We start from the raw sequence: 23744 nt of genomic DNA on the forward strand, positions 1-23744 counted from the left end.
GCATAGGGAGCAGTTGCTTTGGAGCTTACATTGAGCTCCATGATGCTTCAGTTGGTTTTCTCTTTCTGACACCACAAGCAGCCCCAGGTCTCCAGAGCAGCACTTGCTTTCCTACGTGTCTTCACTCAGTTTTCCTCACTAGGCTCCCCATTCACACCACAAATCTCCCAAGCCTGGTTCCCTGCCTCTTCCTTCTCCTCCCAGGTCATTCCTTGTTTCCTTCCTTAGACAGGTCTGATCCTCTCTTTCCTCACCTTAGATCCCCCCTATGTTCAACATTCATACTCAGCTAGCTCCTTCCTTCTTGTGTTAACTATTCAATGTGCATAAAGGCAGCAGGGAGGTAAGGGAGCAGGAGGTTGGTGTATGTTCAGTGGGTAAGCAGAAACCTTCATTCTCCAAGGTTCTGGCCAGCACCATACATCCACACTCCACCTTTCTGCGCTGAAACATGCAAAGGAATAATGAGTTGCAGAGGGCCCAACCTGGGAAGCAGGGGCATTGCTGGTGCACATCAAGCATGGTAAAAATGAGGTCTATGGAGTACCTGGTGATCCATCAGAGAATATTGGCATCATTTCTCACAGGCAGCTTCCCCTCAAGGGCCACACTCATGGAACGCAAAGTACTCAGTTACTGCAGGGCACAGTTCTCATTGTGCCTTCATATTCCCCTGTATTTTCTGTAGGGCCAGTTCTGGCTGGTGCCAGCACCCAGCACAGTGGTGACCAACCTGATGTCAGTGGGGAGCAGTACAGGCAGCATCAGAGGAGAACTGATCAGCACCTGATAGGATGTGACCATGGGGCTGCAGGCTCCTGTTGCGGACAGGGATTAGTTTTTAACTTGTTTCTTGTTCTGTATTAAACGCTCACTTGGTATTAAGAAACGGTAAGAATATACCTGAAATCTGGTGGCAGAGTTCAACCTTTAACATTATAGAAGACTGTAAAATACTGAACAATGGTGCCGCAGGGAAGGCAAAGCAGCTGCAAATCAGGAAGCTTCCAGGCTGTGCTTTCTGCTTAGGATAACAGGGACTTTTCATCATCCTGCTGCCTCCAGAAGATTCACAGGAGGGAATGTGCATTTCCCTAAAGAGAAACAACCCTTAAGTGGGTAAAAAAAAAAGGACCTCTCTAAGGGCTATTTCCATGGTAACTTGTAAATTCAAAGCTCAAGCTGTTTTGGCTGGTTTGGGATACTCAGAATAGGTAACAAGACTGTTTGTTAATAATGGGAAACCATCATCACTGTCCGCCCATGCAGAACAGGCTGGATTGCTTTTGTTTAAAACTTCCCCAAAACTGGCAAAGAACAAGGATGACCCAACGGAACAGAAGGGACTAGAACAAGAATTTACTCACAATTTAGCCTTGTAGCTCACAACCAGCATCCCAGTATATCCCTGTAGTTCTTTTTAACTTGTCCAAATTGAAAGTGGGTTACCAAGTTCTGTAAGCACATACAATATTTTATACATAAGTACATTCATCTACCCCTGCAGCAGTGGACATGACAGCACAGAAGTCTGTGGCAAAAATGAACATGAGAAACAAATACCCCCTACAACACACACACACACATACAGACCCTGAATAGGAATTCACAAGAGTTTATCCTGCTAAGTGAGGAGGTGAGGAAAAATACTAATGTTGTTAAAGACAGTGTATGTGCAGAGAGAGATCAGGTGAGGGCAGCCATCCTTCAGTGAAAACGCAATGAACAACCTAAGGAATTCCTTAGCATTTGAATACCTGCCTTAGCAGGTGGGTTTGTACTCTTTTAACTTGGAAGATGGGAGGAAATAATTGTAGCCCCTTATCTTTACTGAGATACATTTTATTATGATGAACTGCACAAAGTGCTAAGCTTAAAGCCTGTCTGATACTGCTTTACCAATAACAACCAAAAATAAAAGTTAGATTTTAGTCTTGCCTAATAGTGCTGACCTTGAATGTGTGAGTAAACTCGAATTTGCCTTAAGGTAAATACAGCTTTGGGTTTCAAGTATGACTTCAGTGCAGTGAGAATCAAATCCGAGAGAGCACATCACTCCCCTCTGGCTGGGTTGAAAGGGTATTGGGGCTGCTCGGTGTTTTCTAGCTCAGGTCCCATGCAGTCAGCCAAACCTTACCCTTGCAGAGCTGAAATACAGGAGGGCAAAATGCATCTCTCACTGTGCTGAGCAGCATCTGGAAAGGTCTCTAGTTCCAAGCAGAGATTTCCTTTAACATTTCTGCATCCAAGGATCTCTCTAATTAAATTTGCCAAAAAGCCAGTTAAAAAGTGATGCGTGGAAAGGGACTGACTGGCAAAGGTGATGAGTGCTAATGCCTTTGGAGATTGAAATGTGGCTTAACTGAGCCTATGAAATAGTTACTAAAGCATAAAGGTGCAAGCTGCGGTCTAATATTCAACCTAAAAATCATCAGAAGGGAGCTAATTTGGTACGAATATTGATCTTTGGGCAGCCTCCCTCTACAAGCAGTAGCAACACTCCTAAAACTTTATGTGGGAACAGCTTTTGTGTACATCCAAGAACACGTGTTGGAGTGTTCAAGCTGCAAACAGTGCTACACATTACCAGGAGACTGCTCCAAAGGATGCTGCCCTAATTCCCTGCTCTTTCAAGTGCTCACTTAGCAACAGTTTTCTTCCTCCTTGCAGTTAAGCACAGAATGACCATGCTGCAGACATGGATCCTGCTCATAGAGCAAGGGGACTAAGAGAGACTGCAGATAGTCTGGGTTTATTTTGATTCACAGATGAAGAGGTCATTACACTCCTGTGCTGCTGTGGGGCCTTTAGAACACTGTAGGATTTTTCCTTCTCATGATCTTAAAATAGGCATTTCGTCCCTGAAACATGCTGTTAATTCATGGATTCACTGTGTGTAGGGAAAGCAGAAATGGTGCTTTAACATTTTCAGCCTCTTGGTTTTCAACCACAGAAATGAACCATCTTAAAGCTTTCAAAAGTGATTTTTCCTACATTTCCAGATTAAAGTCTTTTTTGTATCTATCTCACTGATTACCATGTTAAACAAGGTAAAAATTACCTTGATACCAGTTTGTACCAATTACACTTTAGAGCCTACTAGAAGCTGGTTATCCCTGTATTATCTTTCTGCTCTGGAAACTTTATGTCTTTACTTGCCCTCATCTTGTCCCCAGCTCAGTCCCATCCTCCCACCTCTGACACTTCAGTACTGACAAGCTCCTGAAGGAATGAAGCTTTGATTCCAGGATAACCCTGCGCTTTCAGTGTCCCGCACCCCTTAGCTTTGCTGAAGGGTGCCCTGCTAGTGGGAATGCCAGTATGAGATGTGCCACCTCCAGCAGGAACTGGCGGCTGCTCCCTGCAGGAATGAAGGCAAGAAATGAGGAAGGTGGAGTAGCTGCAAATGGGTTTCAATTAGTGGGTCTTTCTTTGTTGCTGTAAAGACAGGGGATTAGAGGCAGGTCACAGGTCAAGAGATAAAACATCCTGAAACCGGAGCTCGGGTAGGGCCTTGGTGGGCAGTTGATGCTCTGGGAGCGCTGTGCTAGGAATAGAAGACAGGGCAGTGGCTGGAGGTGAGCACCCACCATGGTCCCGGGGGCTCTCTGTGCTCTGCTGCTGCTGCTGGCCCTGCGCTGCAGCTCGGGGCGGGCAGGGGAGTTCTGCCACGGCTGGGCTGGCAGCCCCCAGCGCTGGCACCGCGGCTTCCAGTGCCCCGAGCGCTACGATGGACCCGAGGCCACTCTGTGCTGCGGGACCTGCAGCCTGCGCTACTGCTGCTCCTCCAGAGAGGCGCGCCTGGATCAGGCCCGGTGCCCCGGTGATCACCCGCAGCCCAGCCCCAGGCCTCCGGTGCCAGGTAAGCTGCTGTGCCTCCGGCAGACGTGCTTCCTTCTTTGCATCCCCTGTAGCATCCTTTCCCCGGTGCCATCAGCCAGATCCTTCCTCTCTTTCTCTGCCCTTCAGAGCTCCAAGCTGTGACCACTGCAGCAGAAAGGGCTGGAGCCCTGGCACAGTGCTCATCTTGGTGCTGTGTAGGCCAGAGTCACTCATTCCCTTCATTAGAAGAGGGAATAACTTGGGGCTTCACTCAAAATACCTTTCTATCCATTTCTCTTAGAAAAACCTTTAAGCTACTAACAAAGTAATCTGCTAGCACCTCTGATGTTTATGTTTCTGGTAGAGCATGTGTGTTGCTGACCTGTTCTGTTAACGCATGGGCATGCCTCTAAGTAATGTATTTAACTTAAGGACTAACTGTAAAACTCCACTACAAGTCCTTAGTTCAGCAGCTGGGACATTTGAGTACTGGAACAGCTCTTGCCTGGGTATCAGTAGCAGATGCTATAGAACTATCTGGACCAAACTTCTGTGCTTTAGGCTTTTCCACACAAACCTATTGTAGCAATTGCCAGTTTCTAATCTTGCTGCAGCAAGACCTGAGAATAAAATTACTCTGCTCCCTGGTGCATGCACGTCTTAAGGAATGATGAACAGAACCTAGAGTACCCCATGGGTGAATGCTTGGCTAATGTTCCTCTTACATTTCCAGTGCCTGTGTACCTGCCCTTCCTTCTTGTTGGGTCTGTATTTGTGGCATTTGTTATTGGTGGAGCCTGCGTTGGAATCTGCTGCTGCAAATGCTTAAAATACCAGGATGAGGAGCAGCAAAGTGGACTTCCACCTGGCCAGACCTGGCTACTCGAACCTGATCTTCCCTCTCGTCTCTCCAGTTCCAGTTCTGCCACCAGAAGCTCACCAAGTAATGGTCCTCAGAGCAGCAGCATCTGTGTGACTCTGGCTCCATCCCTTCCTCCATCCCTGCCCATTCTTGGGCTGCCTGAAGATGCTCGGTTCCCAAGTCCCCCACCTGGCAGTGGACAACTCTTGCAACCTTCATGTGCTATGCACAGAATAGCCACTGATCACACTGCAGTAATGGCTCCAGCATCCTTCCTTAAAAGAACAATCTATCGGCACGGTGCTAATGTATCTCCTCTTGGGGTAACACAGAGTGACCAAATGATGTACTCAGGAGCACATGTCTGAGATGACACGTCAGCAGCCATGAGCTGGATGCCATCTCACTATTATAAACAGTTCTTTCGGACTAAAATGAGGACTTAAAAAAGTTTAATGCTATTAGGAAGTGCATCATTTTGGGCTTTTTACAGTTCTGAAGATGACCTGTTAGAACTTCTTTTAGGTTCTTGGCTTTTAACATGAATTATTTTAATGCTATTGAAAAAGATGATACTGAGGCCAGCATACCTGCTCAAGGAATGGTAGAAATGAGTTTCACCCTCCTCTGGTCCTCACACACCATGCTCCAGGGAACATGGCTGAGGACTTGGTTTCAATTTCTGCAGCTGTGTCACTTCTCAGCAACTTGGGGCAGGGACGTGCCTTAATGGAGTTATCCATTGTGGACACTTGACAGCCTGCAAAGCACCAGGAAGACTTTGCTTCATCTACACATAACTGACCACTTCAACTGATGCAGGATTACAGGGTAAGGGAAGAACAAAACCAGACTCCAGTCAGTTTCCTGAGTGCATGCAGGAAAAGCCTGCCTGACTCCTGTTAAGATGCAGCCATCCCCTCACAGCAGGACACTGAGAGAAAGAAGTTGTCAAAATATACTTACTGCTCCCTGCTGGAGCGTTTGAACACCTCCTCTCAGCATGGACACCTGCATGATGAAACTGTGAAGGCATGGGAAAAGGACTCCACAGGGGTTACCAATAGGAGCAGGGGCCGAGGCTTAAAAATCTTCTAAGTAAATGCCAAAGCTTTCCTGCTGATGGTGCTTGATAAAGATGGGTTCGATAAAGATGCTTAGAAGCTTCTCTTGTAAGTCAGCCGGACTAATATACATTGTGAACAACTGTATGCCCTTACACTATGTGTATTTGACACTGCTTTATATATATTTTACTTCAGAATGTTTCATCTTGATTCCGGTGAGCAGTATGTCCTGCAGTAATATACTAAGCACATATCTATCCCAGTGCCCAAGTGTGTAAGGGCAGGGTGATGTATTTGGGTAACTTCCTGATTCTTCCATGGGTCTGAATTGGAGATTTCACAGATCCAGAGCTGTGACTTAGTTTTGTTTGGCCAGTTTCTCTCAAATTGGGAGTAAGAATATAAGCATGAAAACAGAATGTCCTAAAAATAAAAGCTTCCCCAAAATACCAAGCCTGGTGTTGTACACTTCTTTTATACTGAAACATAGCAAATTAAGGCTTCCAGAAGTAAAACTTGAACTCAAAAGTCTTGTCCTTGTTAGGATGAGCAAAGGGGCCCTGGGATTTATTGGTAACTGCACCAATACACAGCACAGCAGCTGGGATGCTAGTTTTAAAGTTAGGCTTTAAACTTAAGAGTGCGGAAAGCACTCAAAACTCGTTTCCTCTTTACAAAGTAACTGTTGTTTGCAGGTGGCTTAGGAAAATCTGTAGCTGAATGGAGGATTTAATGTGGTTAAATGTCTCATTTTGATTGTAGATAATGACAAAAACTAGTGTCAGTTCAGAGACAAATTACAAAAATGATGTTCTGGGAAACAGAGACCAACTCCCATCACATTTGTGCTGTTGGGAAGATCTATTTTATGCTTAGTAGACTCAGACATTATAAACAGAGACCAGGTGGTTTTATCAGCTAGTCCTTCCTTTACTAAAACATGACTGTTCTCTACTGTAGGTGTTCTGAAGTAGAAAGGTAAAGGACTATGTGACCTGACAGTAGACTGAAGCTCACTCTGCAGCATGTACAGAGCTGTCAGCTTCAACTGAAACTCCCTAGGAGGCAGCTTCAGGATGAAGATTTAAATTAAATAAGAAAGCAGAGAAATAACCTTCCTGATACCATCAACCAGAGAAGGGTCAAGAAGTTCACACATAACTCTGAAGAATTAAAAGGAGAAACAGTTGCTCAGACCAGGAACAGCAAAGCTAAATGGGTTTGGGAATGCTGCCTTAGTTGCTCTCTGGTGGGACTAGTGGCTGCTTGGAGCCAGCATACCCTCCTTTTCCTCACCTTCCTCTGTGTATTCCACAATTGGAGAGCTGAGACAACAGTAACAAAAAGGAGGCAAAGGGGCTTAACTGAGCAGACACTCCCGACAAGGCCATAATTGGGAACAATGGGATTTTCTGCATCCCTAACACAGCATTTTCTACATAGTTAAATTAGTTTTAACAAATGTCTGTGACAACAAAGCCGGGTCATATATGTCAAGGGTTCGATATTGCTTTTAACAGTGCAAGAGAAAACAAGAACCTAACTGATTTGCTGCACTCCATGGGCTGGAGAGAGGTTTTTCAAAGAACCATATGCTTAACATCTCCCATCAAGCCCATTGTAAACTGGGATTACCCCGGGCTCAGTCAGCATCTGCATTAAAAGCAGATCAACTCTTGTGGGGACTAAGGAAAAAACACGGAGTACTTTCTATGTAAATTCTATCTCTTTACTAATTTGAGAGGCCTTGCTACAGAGTTTAGCACATCTTTAGATAGAAGGATATGTTCATGCTAAATCCCTTTTTTTCTTCCCTAAACTGCTTTTCCTGCTGTAAACTCAAGCAGCAGCACTTAGCAGAGACTAATGGGCTACTTAGCACCTATTGTGCTGGGTCCTTTGCTTTGTTTGCCTAATGATGCCCCCACCCTATTCCCCTCAGTTTCTCATTAAGAAATGATTTATACTCTTTGCTCCTTAATCCTCAGTAATTACACAGGTGAGCTGCATTGTTCCTGGTATATTCCTTCTGGATTTTGGGAGAAAGAAGAATTAAGAACTGCAAAGGTGAAGATGATAGCTTCAGCCCTCAAATGCTCCTTATAAGGCCTGAGGATCTGTATCCATGTGGGTTCTTACTGGTTTGTGTGTGCATGGGGTTGTCTTGGTTTGAACAGTGGGTAGGATTTTCTTCAGCTTCAATCTGGTCCTAATTGAGCTGAGATAAACCAAAATGGATTTAGCCAAGACTTTTGGGACAGATTGAACCAAACTAGTTTAAAGCACAGCAGGTTCCTATGTTGTGTAATACCCTGGCTCCACAATATCCCCTGTTTTACTCCTTTTTATTCACTCAGTCAATGCACAGCATTGATCAATCCCCTCTGTGCCACTAGAAAATAAACCCAAAGCAACTGAAAGAACTTTTACTTCTCATGCTATAAATCATGATTTGTCAAGTACTGAGTAAAAGCAACCCCCCTTTCTGAACAGGTATCTCCAGCCTTCTTTGGGGGGAAACTAAGCTACAGAGTTGTTGTTGAAGGTATTTCCCTTTTCCAAGGCCACACTGTACTGGCAGAACTGTAAAAAGATTCCAGCAGCCCTAGCTCCATAACTTAGATGATTCCACTATTAGTATTAACAGTAGAATGGATTTCTTTGACTCAGAATAATGATGGATATTTGCCCTGCATTAAGTGACAGACTTGCTTTTATCAGCAGAGCTGCAGGGTTTTAAATGTAAACCCAGAGGTGGCTTTTATGGCTGCTGTATGGGGTGGGTTTTCATGTTTATGCTAAGGATAATCATTCCAATCAAGTCAATTCAACTCTGAACTGAAACAGGAACCCCCTTCAAGCACAGCTACACTGATTTGCTATTCTTCAGTGCCAGGTATTCTGGCAAATGGATCAACAATTACCAGCATGTAAAAGCCCATCAAACCTACAGGTTTCTGTGGGATCTCAAAGGAAGGAGCCGCATTCCTCATGCAGAAGTTATACTGTTTCCTTAGGTCCTTCCTACACCAAAGTGTCAGTAGTTACAATGTAAGTTCAAAATTGTAGTGGAAAATGGTCTGTATTTCTATTGCTTTGAAGCTTTTGATTGTTTCTACATCACCACTTGATGGTGTATTGGGTGCTACCAGTTTGCAAGGCAGTGCCTAAGCAAAGCCCCACATGCTGGGAAGTGCCTGGAAGTCCCAGAGTCTTGATAAAGGTACATAAGGGCAAAGGATGTTCATGGAGCAAAATGAGACTGGAGGGTTTTGATACATGTTTGGGCACAGAGGGATGGACAAATTCCTGGCTGGGTACACGCGTCTGCGCAGCCACCTCCATAGCATGTCATGAGAGTGGATGTGCTGCTGCACCAAATCCCACTGATGTGGAGGTGAGGAAGAGGCTGCAGTCTCTTGTTTCCAGGAAAAAACACCCAGATCTTTCTGTGCTCCCCCATTCCTTCCAGGACCTGTGAGGGCTGCAACTGCAACCAAGCACTCTTGGCACTATCCTTTCTGCTTGGTTTTTAAACTAATAAGCTCTGCTGAGCAGGAGCATTGTACGAGGTGCTGCCTCATCCCTCTGATGTATGATGGGAGCACAGCAGCCAATCATACATGTCTCCTGGCAGCTGGGAAATCAGGCAGTGGCTGCTTAGGCAATGAAACTGGGAATGGTTTTCCTTCCCCAGGAAACATGGCATGGGGCTGGATATGGCGGCCTGTACACCAGCTGCCTGCATACTTTCATATTGCTTTGTGCATGGATTTTGCTGGAATTATTTGCATGGAATAATGTTGGTTTTTCTCTTAAGCCCTTAACAGTCACTATTTTACTGAGAAAAACTTCCCATGTAGTTCTCCTATAATGGGACTGCCATCTCCTGTTTATCAGAAACAGGGGTAGATGGATGTGGCCCAGGAGAGGTATGTCATGCTAGGGAACAATACTTGTCCCCTGATATTGGGTTATGACAAGGAGCAAGCCCCAGCACGCTGGTGTTTGTGATTAACTCCTGTTTCAACTGGTGGTTATTTCAGTTCCTTCCTGTTCAGAGCATCCAGACAAATGAAAAGCTTTTACAAATGAATGAAGGACATGGCTCAGTATGAGACTTGTGTGTGCATGGATTAAAAGACAGTATGTTTGGCCATGCCTTTTGGAAACTTGCCTGGGAAAACTTGGGAAGAACAAGGTGAAAATGGGTTTGGTGAAGCTGAAGTTCAGAATCCTGTCCATCCTTTCACTTTATTCGTGTTTACTCTGTCAGAGCCTGAGAAAGCTGGTTCTGGCTCCGGATGTCACGATGTCTGGTGCAGCGCCAGTTAAGGTCCTGGCCTGTGGGCACTCAACTCTGACAACATTTGCAAATAGAGGCGTACTGCTGCTCTGAACTGACAACATGCTCCTACTGTAGATGCAGTTGTACTGACAAATGCATACTCTGTACCAGTAAAATGACTTCTAAGAACACATCAAGCTCTGGAACAGCTGCACAGAGTATTTTCTTACTGAGTTTCCACAAGGGAATGGAATTGCTTGCTAAGACACTCAGCATCAGGATTCTGAATAATGCAGGAACGCCAGGAAAAGTCTGGCATTAAAGCAGACAGGAGAAGAGATGTATGTCCCTTTATTACTTCCATGGATTGCAGCTGAATTTCTTGGTTTCTCTGGGTCTTTAGGCAAAGGATAACTGAGCTAAATGCATTTTGAGGGTTGGCGATATTGGGATTCAGTTCTGCCCTCAGCAGAATCCATGATGCAGAATTCAACTTGCAGTGTACCCTGCACATGTGGGGGTTTTCTGCACTACGTTTAATGTCAGAGGACCCCCCTCTGCAAAAGCCCATCTGGGTTCTGCTCACTAAAACTGGGCACAGGGGCCACAATGCTATCCCACTTCTAATGGGGGTCTCATTTTAATGCAGTTTTTGTTTGGCTTCTTCACGCAAGCCATTAAGGATGCAAATTTGTGGTCATGTGTATGCGTGAAAAACATAATGGTTTGTCTCTCAGTGTAACAAACCCACCTAAAAGTGGTTCTGTAGCAGCAGGAACTACTGAAGCTTGGCCTCCTCTGGAACTGCCTCATGTCTATGGGCTCTGATGCCTGGTAAGGTGACAAACAAGTGATGCTCTCCCAAGGCTCCACAGCAGGTCATTGGGGGAGTCCTATAAACCCCCTCTCCATGGGAGTATTAACAGGGTTTGTCTCTTCCACCTGACTATGGGTTTTTATGAATCTTGTAGGAACTTCCAATCTTTGAGGTTTCAGCTCCTGTATCACATACCCATGACTTGATCAATGGATTCAAAAGGTACTGGGGAAGATTAGGAAGCGGCACTTAAGTAGGAAACAATACAGCAGTCAAGTTATAGACTGTGCTGTGCCGGTCTCTAGCAATCAGCTCACCTTTGTAAGTTGCTGGATTTTTCCTCTCTGTGCCCTCATCTCCTGATTTCGAATCTCCCATTTCAGTACGGATCTTAAGCTGACTGTGATGTAAAAACCACACACTTATTTCCCCTGGAAGAATGCTCTTTGCATAAGCTCTTGGCCTAATCATGAAGAAAAGTATTCCAAAATCTCTCCATCTCCTGCTGCTGTGATCCTGTCATTCCAGACGCTTGGAGACAAATGGAGAAGACAGCCTGATTTAGAATAACTCATGTTATTTCCAGGGAAACCTCCTTGCCTCTCAGATACAAAAATGAACTGCTACATTTATTCCTGTGTCTTTAAAAATAATCTGTAGATAAAAGCAGGAACATTTTGTGCTTTGGGGATGGTTTTAGGAACAATTTTCATTTAACTTGGTTAAACAGTGTTTTAATTTCTCTGTGTATTTCATTCCCATTCTCTCGCTGTCAAATTCACGTTGTACCTGAAGATAAATTCAATTGCAATGATACAAAGGAAGGAAGGTGAGAGAGCAAGAAGTGGTGTATGCATCAGAGTCCTCCAGTAAATAGAGCAGAGATGTTCTGTGCAGCCAGGTGAGCAGCATTCTTTGGTAACACTAACAGCTTGTGATGGGGAGTGCTGGACAGCTTTCGAAGGGAAGGGCAAATTCCATCAGTCCCTGTCACAGGCACTCTCACTGCTCAAGGATGCACTGATCCATTCAATACTTGGCATCTATTACGCAGAGATAAATCACACATGATTACTATGCTTCAATCACAGAAGAATTCAGGATCAAAGATACCAGCAACCCTCAGTTACACAGAGGCTTCTCCGCGTATCAGTTTGTTATGAAGGAAAACACATTTATTACTTTACCACAACCACAAATACAAGCAGAGGTCCTGTGTGTACAAAGGGTTTTGCCAAACAGGGTGTGATCTGCCTCCTGGGTTAGAAGCAATACTTTCTCATTGTGCCCCTGCTTCTTCTGTGGAATAAACAATCCCAACTGATTTCCCTGCTCCAGATGATCTGTCCCAGCAAATAAGCTTTTCATTTATTTTCCTCTTGCCTAGGAGGAAATCTTGCTTTGCTATTAAAAGATGGTTGCATGGGAATATTGATCAATGGTCTATGAAATGAGAGAGAGTGAGAGAGAAACTCTTCGTTGATAGTTTAGGTAAAGGTTTATCTAAAGCCATTCTTCTGGGTTTATCCTCTCAGTAACTGTAATTTCACAAGACACAGAGGGAACAGCTTCATCCTCACTGCAGTGGATATGTGCATTGCTGCTTTCTACTGGAAAGAATCAAAACTGCTCACCTATGCATCAGGAGTCCTGTAATGACATAAGCTAATGGAAATGTATCCCCTATTTATTGGGAGAATATCCCCATTTTAGGAAGCAGAAAGCTATTTTTGCATGCTAAGGATCTGAGTAGCTTCAGGGGACATCTGTGGAATGGCCAGAAAGCTACATATTTGTTTCAATATAAGCTCTCACTTCGAAGAGTAAAACAGACCCATGTGAAGCCAGGCATGTTTGGGTAACATCCTTAAAAGACTCTGAGATGTATTCCAGCGTGGTCCCAAAAAAGAGCTGGACTGGCACAATTAAGAGATAGAGCAGAGCTGGGAGAAGCAGTTAGGCATGAGAGAAGGGCATGAGACAACAGAACCTCTACACTGATGGACTACAGCTGCAGTTAGTCATTCATCCTGCTTTGCTCTCTCCAGCCAGTGCAAAGACACAGAAACCTCTGGAAGGTGAGCCAAGACATGCAAGTTAAGCTCCTACCACGAGTAGCCCCCAGAGATCTGCATTCCCTTTGCCCACCTCAGAAGAGTAGCTTGCTCTTTCACTACGTGAGGCACTTGGGGTAAGCCTAGAGATAAAGGTGAAACTCTTCCTCCAGGTTTTGTAGCATGTAACACTTGCACAGTGCTGCCTGAAGGGCTCCAGGTTCCCTTTCCCTTTTGCTGTTAGGGAATTAGTACTATATATATTAGGCAGAATTTGAAACATAAGAACAAGAACAATCTATTCTGAGCTCTGATCAGTCCCAAGGGATTAATAATTTGCTTCTTGTCTCATAGGAAACAGGTATTCAAAAGCATTTAGCTATTTTAGGAGTCCTCTCTTCACATAATATAGGAATCTGAGTGTTGGAAACAGCAAAACCACCACCTCCTGAAAAACAAGGTCTCTTTAAATTGTCTCTAGTTAGTAACCTAGAAATACACCCAAAGTCACTGCTCCGAGAGAGAGCACTGCTCGTGCAGACACCTCCTCCCTGGTGGCAATGCTTTGGGGATCTTACCTGTATCCTGGTGATGAATTCATAACTAGATGCAGGCAACTTAACAGCCCTTTATATCCTACCTTTTCTTACTCATGTAATTGTCTAATCCTTATTTGAAACTCCTTAAGCTATTTGCCGTAATAATTTAAGTTTTGTTTATGCTCTGGGGTTTGAAGAACCAGAGCATAGTGTCTCCTGCAAGAAAAATCCAAATGGTGTTTCTCTGTGCCTGGGAGTTAATCTATTCCAAGCAGTGCCTCTGTTCCCTAGTGCTTTGCTTACCAGAGGTTAGCTCTCTGCTGCTGAAAATAGAAGATACTTTAGCATTTCTGTGCCAGTGTGTGCATGTAGAAATGCAAATCTGTAACAGCTCCAGAGTTCATCTAAAATGCTAACAGAATTCTACACCTCCCAGTTAAAGAGCTTTCAACCTGAAGAATGCACAGTGCTCACTGCTCCTTCCCAGATGTAAGGAACAGAGCTGCAGGTCTCTCTTGCCACTGGTCAGCAGGGAGTGGTCGTCACTTTTACTGCTGCTATGCAAAGAAAATGGCCTGGAGTTTTATTGAGGACAAGGGTGTTTCTTAGCTTCTTGATCTCTAGAGGTGTTAACTGCAGATGTGGGGACAGACATTCTCTTCAGTGCTTTTTCAACAGTTATAATTCTGCTCAGGTGTAATCTAATTTAACACTTAGAGCATCCTTCCATACACCAGAAGGAACAGGACAAACACAATCAGCTCTCAGCCATGTTACAGTGAACAGAAAGGAAACGGGAAGAAACCTACCACAGCTTCCATGCAAGAAGCATATGGCCCAGCAGTCACAAGCTCTGCTATCAGAATAATGACATGCCGAGCAGGGACAGCCCTGGAGAGAAGGTGAAACAGGGAATAGCACAGCTGTAAGCTCCCACTCCTTGCCTACTACCCTGAGCAGCACATCCTTGTGTGTGTACACAAAGCATTTGTACACTAGCTCTTTACCATCAAGTAATTAACTTGTTCAGACCTCAAAGGAAGAGCTCTCTATGTCACAGCATAATGACAAGACCAAGATGTACGGAACCTGATCTTGCCACCTCTGTCCAGCAGAAGTCCTGTTCCAGCCATTATGTCATGTGAGCGAGGAGAGGAAGAGAAAACAAGAAAGCTTCTCTGGAATAACTTCATCACAAAGCTCAGATTATTCCTGAAACCTGGACAGCAGGGCCTGAAAAGGTTCCACAGATACCCCCTCATCTCTGCAGAAATCAGCAGCTCTCTTGGGGCCAGCAAGGTGATGTTAAAGCATCTGAGTTCCTGCAGAGAAGGATCCTGAGAGGCAAGGTGTGACCTGGAAAGCATGTTTACCAACAGGCTGAGATGAATTTTAGATCTCTCAGGAGGCTCCAGCCCACATAAGTGCAAATACTTGTTATTTTATCAGAAGCTCACAACTCTGCCTTGCAGTGATTAACATTCCCATCCTGGGTCTGCAGGAACACAAGCCCTAATAACAACTACTAAATCTCAGTACAACATCCAGCCACCTTAGTCATCTGTTTATAAAAGCAAACATCTTCACATTATCAACTAGGCAAGAAGCTGAAATCTCCCCAGGGGATATGCAGGGTTAGAGAGAAATTCTGCTTAAAAAGGAAGCTTGTATCATCAGGATGAAAAATCCCAACCAAAGAAAGCATTTATGGGCTGTGAAACCCAACCACAGTAATGAATAGCAACCTTTGTGTCTCTCTAATGTCTGAACAACTAAAGTGGATTCTCCCTCTTCAAAATGCAGGTTCAGTCCATTATTTAAGATTGCTTCAGGTTTATCACAGTGAGCAGAGAATTCTTTGTTTGTGGCAAACACAACTAATATAATAAAAACCTTCCCATTCTTATAGATAGAATAATGGATAAAATAGATAGAAGTAATCCTTCACACTAACTCAGTCCCCCGTATGCCGTCACGATTACAATGCTTGGAGCATCTTACGCCTGCTCACTGTCATCATCATCATCCAAAGAGCAGCTGAGGGAGACAAGGTGGGTTTTCTTCTTAAATGAATCAGAGAGAGAAACCAAATGTTGAGGCTGCTCTTGCTGAACGTTTTCAGGCAGCTGAGCAGAACCCTCACAGCATGATACATCCATAAAGGAAGCAGAGGCAGCCTGGGTTTCACATGGCCAACAGTACTGCTTGTGCTTCAGTTCCTTCTGGAAGACAAAGTTTCTTTGGAAGAAGTATAGCAAATATCATTCACTGCAATCTGTTTGTAGAGGCTACTGTTGCCAGTGGCAACTTCGGTCAGAGGAAGGTTACTTGGTGCTTTAGGGAGAAGCTCGATTCACAGTAGATGACAAAGACCTCTGACACATGGAAAGGTGGGTGGAAGGGAAAGGGCAGAAGGCGCAGGGATACTGTGCTCCTCACTTCATGTCACTGAACAATTCCATTGCTCAGCATTGCTGCTCCAAGCAAGATGCAGTCACACATCTAACACACGATGCTCCACACGATGCACTTAGTTTCCCTGGGTAACAGGTCTCATTTACTTGGGAGAGAAAACAATAACGTTTATGCCTCAAGTTTAAGGAATAAAGCCTAGCTTTTAAGTTTTTAATAAAGCTCCTGTAACTCCTGGATTCTACCAGCCTAGATCAAGGTCACCTTATCTAGATGTCTTTTGGTTTTAGATTCAAGCCTGTTCTTGTGTTTAACATTCCCTGATGCTGCAAAGGACCAAAATGACAGTAACACCCTGTTGTAAGGACAAGCAATTGTATTCAGACAGAGTACATTTACACACAAGCAACAGTTTCTGTTACAGGCTGATGGTGCCACAGTGTCACTGCCACATCTTCCTCTGTCAACTTTGGGGCTGAATTATAGTTTTAATATCTGAGGCTCTCTCTGACAATGATTTGTTCTTTGTTGATCTGCACTGTAGAGCAATACATTGTTAGAGATGCTTCAGCTGGTTATAACAGAGCATTGCAAACAGAAAACCTCTTCACTCTTACAAAGTCTGTGTCTCTATGGCCATACATTATCTAAACACATTCAGAATCTGTCAATCTTTCAGAGCATTTGGGTACAGCTCCTGATAGAACAGAAATACATCTTTACACTTCATCTGTTGATTGAAACCAGCAGTACATTCCAGTGTAACACTTTTCCCTGTTCCATATTTTCATCACAATCTCCATTCAAAATGCATCTTCCATCCATTTTTTATGCTTATTTTGCTTTAAATATTTAATGATAAACACAAAAATACAATATTGGATCAATGTGGCTCTTATTTCATAAACAATTCCCAAGGGCTGCGTACATACACACAGCTTAATACATAAATAAGGATGCAGCAGATCAGAGTCTATATTATTATTATTTATAACTGAAAGAGCACCATAAATGTACTTGACTCTTTACAATTCAGGAAGAACCCAGCAGAGTCTTTTAAGCTGAGCTATCACAGGAGTCAGCAGGTGTTCTAGCAATGAAGAATTTGAAAGCTCAAGCCCTCATAGCTCTAAGTCTTCCTTAGTTTAAGGAACTTACAAAGGTAAATAGAAGCAAGGAATAATAACGGAAAATTTCACTTAATGAGGACAAAGGAAGGGTGGATGCAGACATGTTCTTAAGGGAACAAAGCTTGACAGGGAGCTGACAGACAAGCCAAAACCTTGTTCTTCTGGGTAGATAACTTTTCACTGCTTGAATCCATCCATGGATTGTGCAGATGAGAGGAACAAAACCTGCCTTGTACCAAATCAAGTTAAACCCTTCTGTACCATACCTCTTCAGACTTGATACACCTTGACTTCCTTTCCGTGCACCTCACCTGAGCCACAGGCCTGCCAGGCAGCCCCACACTCCTCCTCTACTCAAAGATCATTTGGAATACTCTTTGAACAGAGGGTTATGACTCAGGAGATCCATTTGTGAGCAGGATGGATTTTGAAGCAAAGTTTGCCAGGCTCTCAAGTCCACAGTTCAAAACACACTGCAATGTGAAGACACTTAATCCAATTCTCATCTAGCTGTGGAGAGCTAAATAAAAAGGGAATTTAGCTGTGGAGAGCTAAATTCATGCAAGTTTAAAAGGAAACTAACAAAGGCTACAAGTTTTCATAGCTCTCCAGCTTAAGTGTAGTTTTGGAAAGCACATGGAGTTGAGGTAACCAAAATAGAATGATACTTTAATGACACTTTGCCCATTAGGGTATTAAGATCAGTCCATTTGTTTCAGTTGCTTTTAATTATCTCCTGTGGAGTCATTCTGGTTTTATACTGGTGTAAACACATCCCATCCCATGCTGTTTAATTTCTTTAAAGATTTTGTTTCCCTGCTTCCAATTTTATGAGGACTTTAACTTCCAGGTGTTTAAATCAGCAGTGAAAGAAAAACATAATCTCAGAATGAAATGGAATCAATTCAAACTATATTTTAACTTTATGAGTGCTCATTTTCTTATCCTAGCAATTCCCAGACACCAGTCTCAGGCAGGATAGCCTGACACTTTTAACCACAGAAATCCTGCCATTTTGAAACAACCACAGGCTTCTTGTTCTTGCTTAAGATTCAACAGAGGATGCATCATAAAGGGGCCTTTAAGGGAACCAATTCTATTATTCCTGCTAGCTGGCGCAATGACAACCATTGTGAAAGTAATATTACTGCCACTAAATCAAGAAACTAATTACAATCAGATCATCAAGTTCATTTTCTGCTGGAGACCTGCTCTACTGGCACAGGGGAGAATGATTTCCTCAGGAGGACATATAGGGCTGAGCCAAGTCCATTGCTTTGGTGTATTTCTGATTCTCAAGCTACCTAAAGGAAGCTCAGAAGCTCAGGAAGGTTCATGGGCACTTGTGATCACCAGATCTGGGCCAGCAGCTCTCACAGAAAGGAAGGTTGGGAGCATGCAGATCTAGCAATGTGGCTCATGCACACCTATGGAGTCAAAAGGAATCAGACTCATCTTTCTGTACTATTCCAAATGGACTCAGAGCCTTCAGATGTCTGCATCAAAACTAAAGACACTATTTTTGCTTTTCCCTTTCTTTTCTATTATCAGGAGCTCCCCATCCCCAACTCCACCAGCAAAGATCACTGCGATATCACATGTAAAAGATTAAGTCTGCCTATGTTGAAGCTTCTAAAATAGAGGGAGAAGAAATCTAGTTCACATAACGAGACATTAACTGCATTTGACAGTACTTGTGAGACACTTCACACTGAAAATCCTCTTTTGTACACAGGCACTGGAAGCCCCTATGCATGTCAGTATTTAGCCTGTCTGCCAAAGTCAATGTCAGCTTCCTACTGTCTATCTTCTCCCTCTGTAGGTGGCTCAGCAACTCAAAAGGTGCATGACTATTTCATAAATACCCATCAGTGAGCTTATTAAACTTGGGGGAAAAGCACAGGACTTTGAAAGTTCTGATCTTGCACTTACTTAAGAATGTCATGATATGATGATTCACTCTAAATGGTAACATAACCAAGTAGACAACTTTGCATTATCAAAGGATAATAAAGAAAATCATCATGATAAGATGATGCATCTTGTCACAGCAAGAAGTGCCATGACTAGAATCCGGGAATCTCTGCTGTCATTCTGTCTGACCTTCAAGGAGTCATTTACTCTTCATGCCTTTGATTTCCTACCTATAGTGTGGCAGCACTAATACTTATTTTACATCTCTTTTGAAGAGTAATTGATGTTTTGAATGTTCTTCAAAATTGTATGATGAGTCAGTGCAGAATGTGCTCCCATTTGTATACTTAGTTGTTTTTTAAGGACATTTTAGGCACACACACGCTGATATGCTTCATATGAACTCTTATCAGCCTGGAATAATTGGAGACCAAAAACAAGCCCACCAAAATTTACCTACATGAGTCCATCCTGTTAACGGGACTTCAGAGTTAACAGTTTCACAGTTATGTTTTCTTTATAAGCAGCACACACAGAAGGAAAGGATACATTTCCTTAATAGCTGCAGCATTATTCAACACACAGTTTAGGGGAACGTTCCACAAAGCACTAAGTGGTTTGTGTGATCACCTCTAGCTATGTGTCCCACAGGAGCTGGGAACAGCAGCCATGCTTCTAGTGAACTACTGTTAAGAATCTGAGAGCTTCACCAATACAATGCAAATCACTATCTAAGATTATAGAGGCTGTATTTATTGAGAAGATCTCTCTTAGACTAACGTTATCTCCACACATAGACAGGAAGTGGCACAAACTGCTTGCCAAACTTCAGATTTGTGTCTACTTTCTGCGTTATCAAACAGTGCCAGAAAATGAAGTCAGAAGTTCTTCCTTCAAAAACACAACCCACCTGAAACGACTCACCTCCTCACCAGTGAGAAAATGCTCAGAGCAGCATTGATGTTCCCTCTTCCAGGACCACAAGATTCCTCAGAATTAAGCCTGCCTTCAGAGATTATAAAGATCTCGAAGCAGTGTCCTCTGAACAAACTAGTTCACCTTCTGCAGTAGAAATGGTATTCCACCAATAAAGAATTAGAAGAGCAGAAAGAGCCTTGCTAATATGACTTACAGCATGCACTTCAATACCACAAAACTGATATCACAGAAACTAGCTAAGGAATGAATAAATACTGTGTGTTTACAACAAATGGATCTATGATGGGTTAGACAGAGCAGCAACATGAAAAGCTGCAATTTCTAAATTAAGGCGTTTTCTGAACTGTCAAAACAACTCATCAGTCTGAAGCAAATTCTGAAAGATTCCCAAAAGAGCCAATCTGTTACTGAAGGAAAATGATTAATAAGTCTAATATCGATCTGCTGAAAGTATATGATGACTTTGCCTTTCCCTTTGAAAGCTCTTCCCACAGCAACTCACTGGGAATTCATCAGGATGGTCCACAGAGTAATCGTTAAGCAAAAATAGTGAAAGGAGAGAAGAAAATGAAGAAAATATTGAACATTTACTCTATGGGTTTCTAAGTTTTCTTTTTTCATGTGAATTAATGTCATGTGCAGGGAAAAAACAAACAACAACAATGTGCCTATCTACAGGAATGAATTACTACTCAGAAGCACTGAGGAATAATGCACAAGTACCCAACTTGGAAAGGACTCACAACGATATCTGCAATCTACATCTGCAGTTTGTACTGAAATACACCCAAACATGTCAAGGTAGATGTTTGCTATTTACCACCATGTCAGGACCCACAGTAAGTAAGAAAATTTATGCAGCTGAAAGCCCAAAGCAAAATCAGGAAGGTAGAGCGTAGTTATGCTAATCCAGCCTGTGCACTGAGGTCATCACCAGTCTTGGAAATGCAGCTGTGGCGCCTGTACGGCCACAAGCTGTGATTTCTGCTTTGCTTCATCCTAAGGACACCCTTTCCTCAGGTTACACTGGGGAAGGTGTACAATGCTCTCCAGCAACCCACAGGAGCAACACAAAGATTGGGATAAGAAGACACTTGTCACACTCTTCACAACCAGGATCGTCACTGATCAGGCTTGGTAACCACCCTTGGGAGAAATATCTAAAGTGAACGTGTACCTGCCTGCAGAGATGCTACTGAGATATAGGGCAACACAGTAAGAGATGGTTTACCTTTTTCCCACAAAAGATTTCTAGTCCTCTTTTCTTCACCATGAAGCCTTGTGGAAATGCAGCTAATTACGGTTTCCTGCTACTAACCAAAACATAATTAACAACAGCTACCTACAAGTACAGGTCTTCATTTTTCCTTGCTGAAAATCAGTGGACCCTTTCAACACTTAATTTGTATGCACACTTCTGTCCTGCCATGGACACCAGCCAGTCTCCAGCAACAAGAAGCAAAGATAAATCCATTTCCTAATTAGAGATGTGAATTAATGGAAACCAAAATGACCATCTTAAATCTGGCAGGCCCTAAACAATTTCCTGAGATGCTGCATGCCCTCGAGTGTTTCCTTTGTAATGTTTCCAAACTATCCTCTCACAGCAATAATTCATGGCTCTGAGGTGCTACTTGGTGGTACTTTCAATGATGCACTGATAAAGAAAACCTCTATTGTATGAGTTCTTCCTTTGTCCTTCATATTTCCAGAGTTCAAAACAACCCACCTCAAGCCACCTGCCTTTCCATATAGAATAATGCTTATGAGCATCTAATGATGATCTAATGAGTCACATTCATTTTCTCCACCATCAGAATAGACTGAATTCCAGTGGCCTCATGCCATAATCCTCCAGCTGGCTCCTGAACCTCGTTGTGTCAGTCCAATTAGTTCTGCTGGCAGCATTCATGAGATTATGACTATTTGAGAAACATACCTAGCAAGTATGAGTTCTTATGCAGCCCTCTGGTTAAAAGGGATATTACAACTTTAATAGAAGGAGACATCAAAAAGCTTTTACCCACACAAAGGAATTCAACAATTGTGTTTAAATTTAATGTAGCATATGATAAAGAGATCAGTTGAAGTAAAAGCCTGTTGCTGCTTCTCACATAGTATTATTTATGGCTTTATACAGGACCAACTCCATGACATTAGCAGACAGAAATCTTAATGCCTTTTGACACAACTGGGTTGAACCATCTGTTATCACCCACAAAGCCTTTAAAAACAAATACTGGTTCAAATAATTATGCTGTTCAACATATTTATTTCCTAGCCACCAGCAAGGGGAACCACCATAATGAAATGATGGTTTAGGGCAGACCGATTAAAAGAATTAGCTGTACCCTGGGCTTCAAATCAAAAGCTTTTAACATTAGGATCACATCGTCCACTGAATAAATGTCAGAAAAATAAAGTGGATAGAACAATGTATTTTCCATGCTTTGAAATGATGAATTCTAACAAGGACCACATGAAACTACAAAACCTTTAACCTCTAGGAAAAAAATTCAAAGACCAACCAGGTCAGTAATAATCTAATATGCATAAAAACAAAGAACAGGTATAAATAATGAAGCATGAAGCTGCCAGGGACATATTTAGTGGAAACTGTGAGGATCTCAGTTATTCTGTGTTACTACCTTGATTAGAACTTCAACAAAAAGCTGATGCTTCTCCCAACCCTATTTCACCATCATTTATAACCCAGAACATGAAAATTGTCAGCCTACCTCTGATATTCTTCCTGACAGTGATCTTACCCAGCTTTGGTGCTCGCTAGCTTGTTCACAACATTGCTTTCCTAGGAAGGAACACACAACACAGAGCAATCAATGAAAGGTGACTCTTTGGGCTGGAGAGGTTTAGTACACAATGCAGAGTTTGCTGATCTAAATGGCATCCACTTTCTTAATTTAATTTTCCTCCCTTCATCATGTTGACAGCCTGGGTCTCATTGCTATTCAGCTGACTCCCACTTCCTGCAGCATGGGTAATTGCCCCTTCCATTTGCAGTTGCACACATCCCTGATCACCACCATAATTTGTATGGATGGAAAACGTAAAAGAAGTGTTTAGCATGTGTAAATGGCTTTAATTTCTTGTAGCGAGCTAGATGAAAGGAAAAGGGCCAGCACCACACAGTCTTCTCTGCAGAAAGCAGGGAACAACTGAATCTTTAAACATGTAGGCAGACCTGTTTGTTCCACTTTGCTTTACACTCCCGTGTATCAATGCATTTATCTGCTCCTCTGTAACACTGTGGATCTACCTCATTATGCCGGCCAGGCTTTCTTTGTATTACAGGTTTAGTTGCAGCACAGAGTCCTCTCTTTCAAGAGGGAAGAGCTCACTTGAGCTCCTAACACCATGTGCTGTGCTCCATCACACCCGAGAGAAGGGTCCTGAAGACCCCAGCCAAGCTGAGACCTTGGGAAGTGAGGCCAAATACAGCACAAGCTGCTTATGGGGGTAAAGCACCTCTGCAACTGACAGGCAACAGGCTGCATGCCAGGCAACAGCCTGTGCATCCTAGAACTGAGGAATAAGCTTTTCTTGACGAAAAGAAATGATTTCACTGTAAGAAAAAAGGTGGTGCTGATGCAGAGCGTTATCAGTTACAGCTCACCTGAACCAGCGGCATCAAACCACCACCACAGTGTACATTAGAGCTGCTTTTATCACGAGGTAACCTACCGAAATCGCACCTCAAGCTGCAGGTAGATTTCACACCCTGAAAGACAAACCTCTGGTACCTTATTTCCACGTCAGGGCCGCATCCAAGGCAGCGGCCATGCTACAACGAGCACCCTAAGCCAACGCAGGGCTCCGCATTACCCACACCGGCCCCTGGCCCGTCCTGGCCGCACCCGGCCGCGCTTCCGACATAAAAGG

The 23744-nt window shown here is 43.3% G+C and overlaps 1 protein-coding gene and 1 long non-coding RNA gene across 2 annotated transcripts; one reads left to right on the forward strand and one right to left on the reverse strand.

The window, feature by feature from the left end:
• Positions 1-689: 689 nt before the first annotated feature.
• On the reverse strand, positions 690-23694 carry LOC136019650 (uncharacterized). The gene is made up of 5 exons (XR_010614991.1): positions 23606-23694; positions 22583-22653; positions 1368-1455; positions 904-1094; positions 690-818 (listed from the first exon to the last, which is right to left on the reverse strand). It is a non-coding gene; the product is annotated as an uncharacterized LOC136019650 (long non-coding RNA).
• Positions 3592-5052, forward strand: LOC136019244 (protein shisa-1-like). Its single transcript, XM_065689196.1, has 2 exons — positions 3592-3862; positions 4556-5052. The coding sequence occupies exons 1-2, from the start codon at positions 3592-3594 to the stop codon at positions 5050-5052; spliced, it is 768 nt and encodes a 255-aa protein (XP_065545268.1).
• Positions 23695-23744: the final 50 nt, after the last annotated feature.

The sequence above is a fragment of the Lathamus discolor genome, chromosome 9, assembly GCF_037157495.1.
Source record: "Lathamus discolor isolate bLatDis1 chromosome 9, bLatDis1.hap1, whole genome shotgun sequence".
Lineage (NCBI taxonomy): Eukaryota > Metazoa > Chordata > Aves > Psittaciformes > Psittacidae > Lathamus > Lathamus discolor.

Coding starts and splice junctions, on each gene's coding strand:
- LOC136019244 (XM_065689196.1), top strand. CDS start 3,592: ATGGTCCCGGGGGCTCTCTGTGCTCTGCTGCTGCTGCTGGCCCTGCGC. Junction 3,863..4,555: donor CCCCAGGCCTCCGGTGCCAG/GTAAGCTGCTGT, acceptor TTACATTTCCAG/TGCCTGTGTACCTGCCCTTC.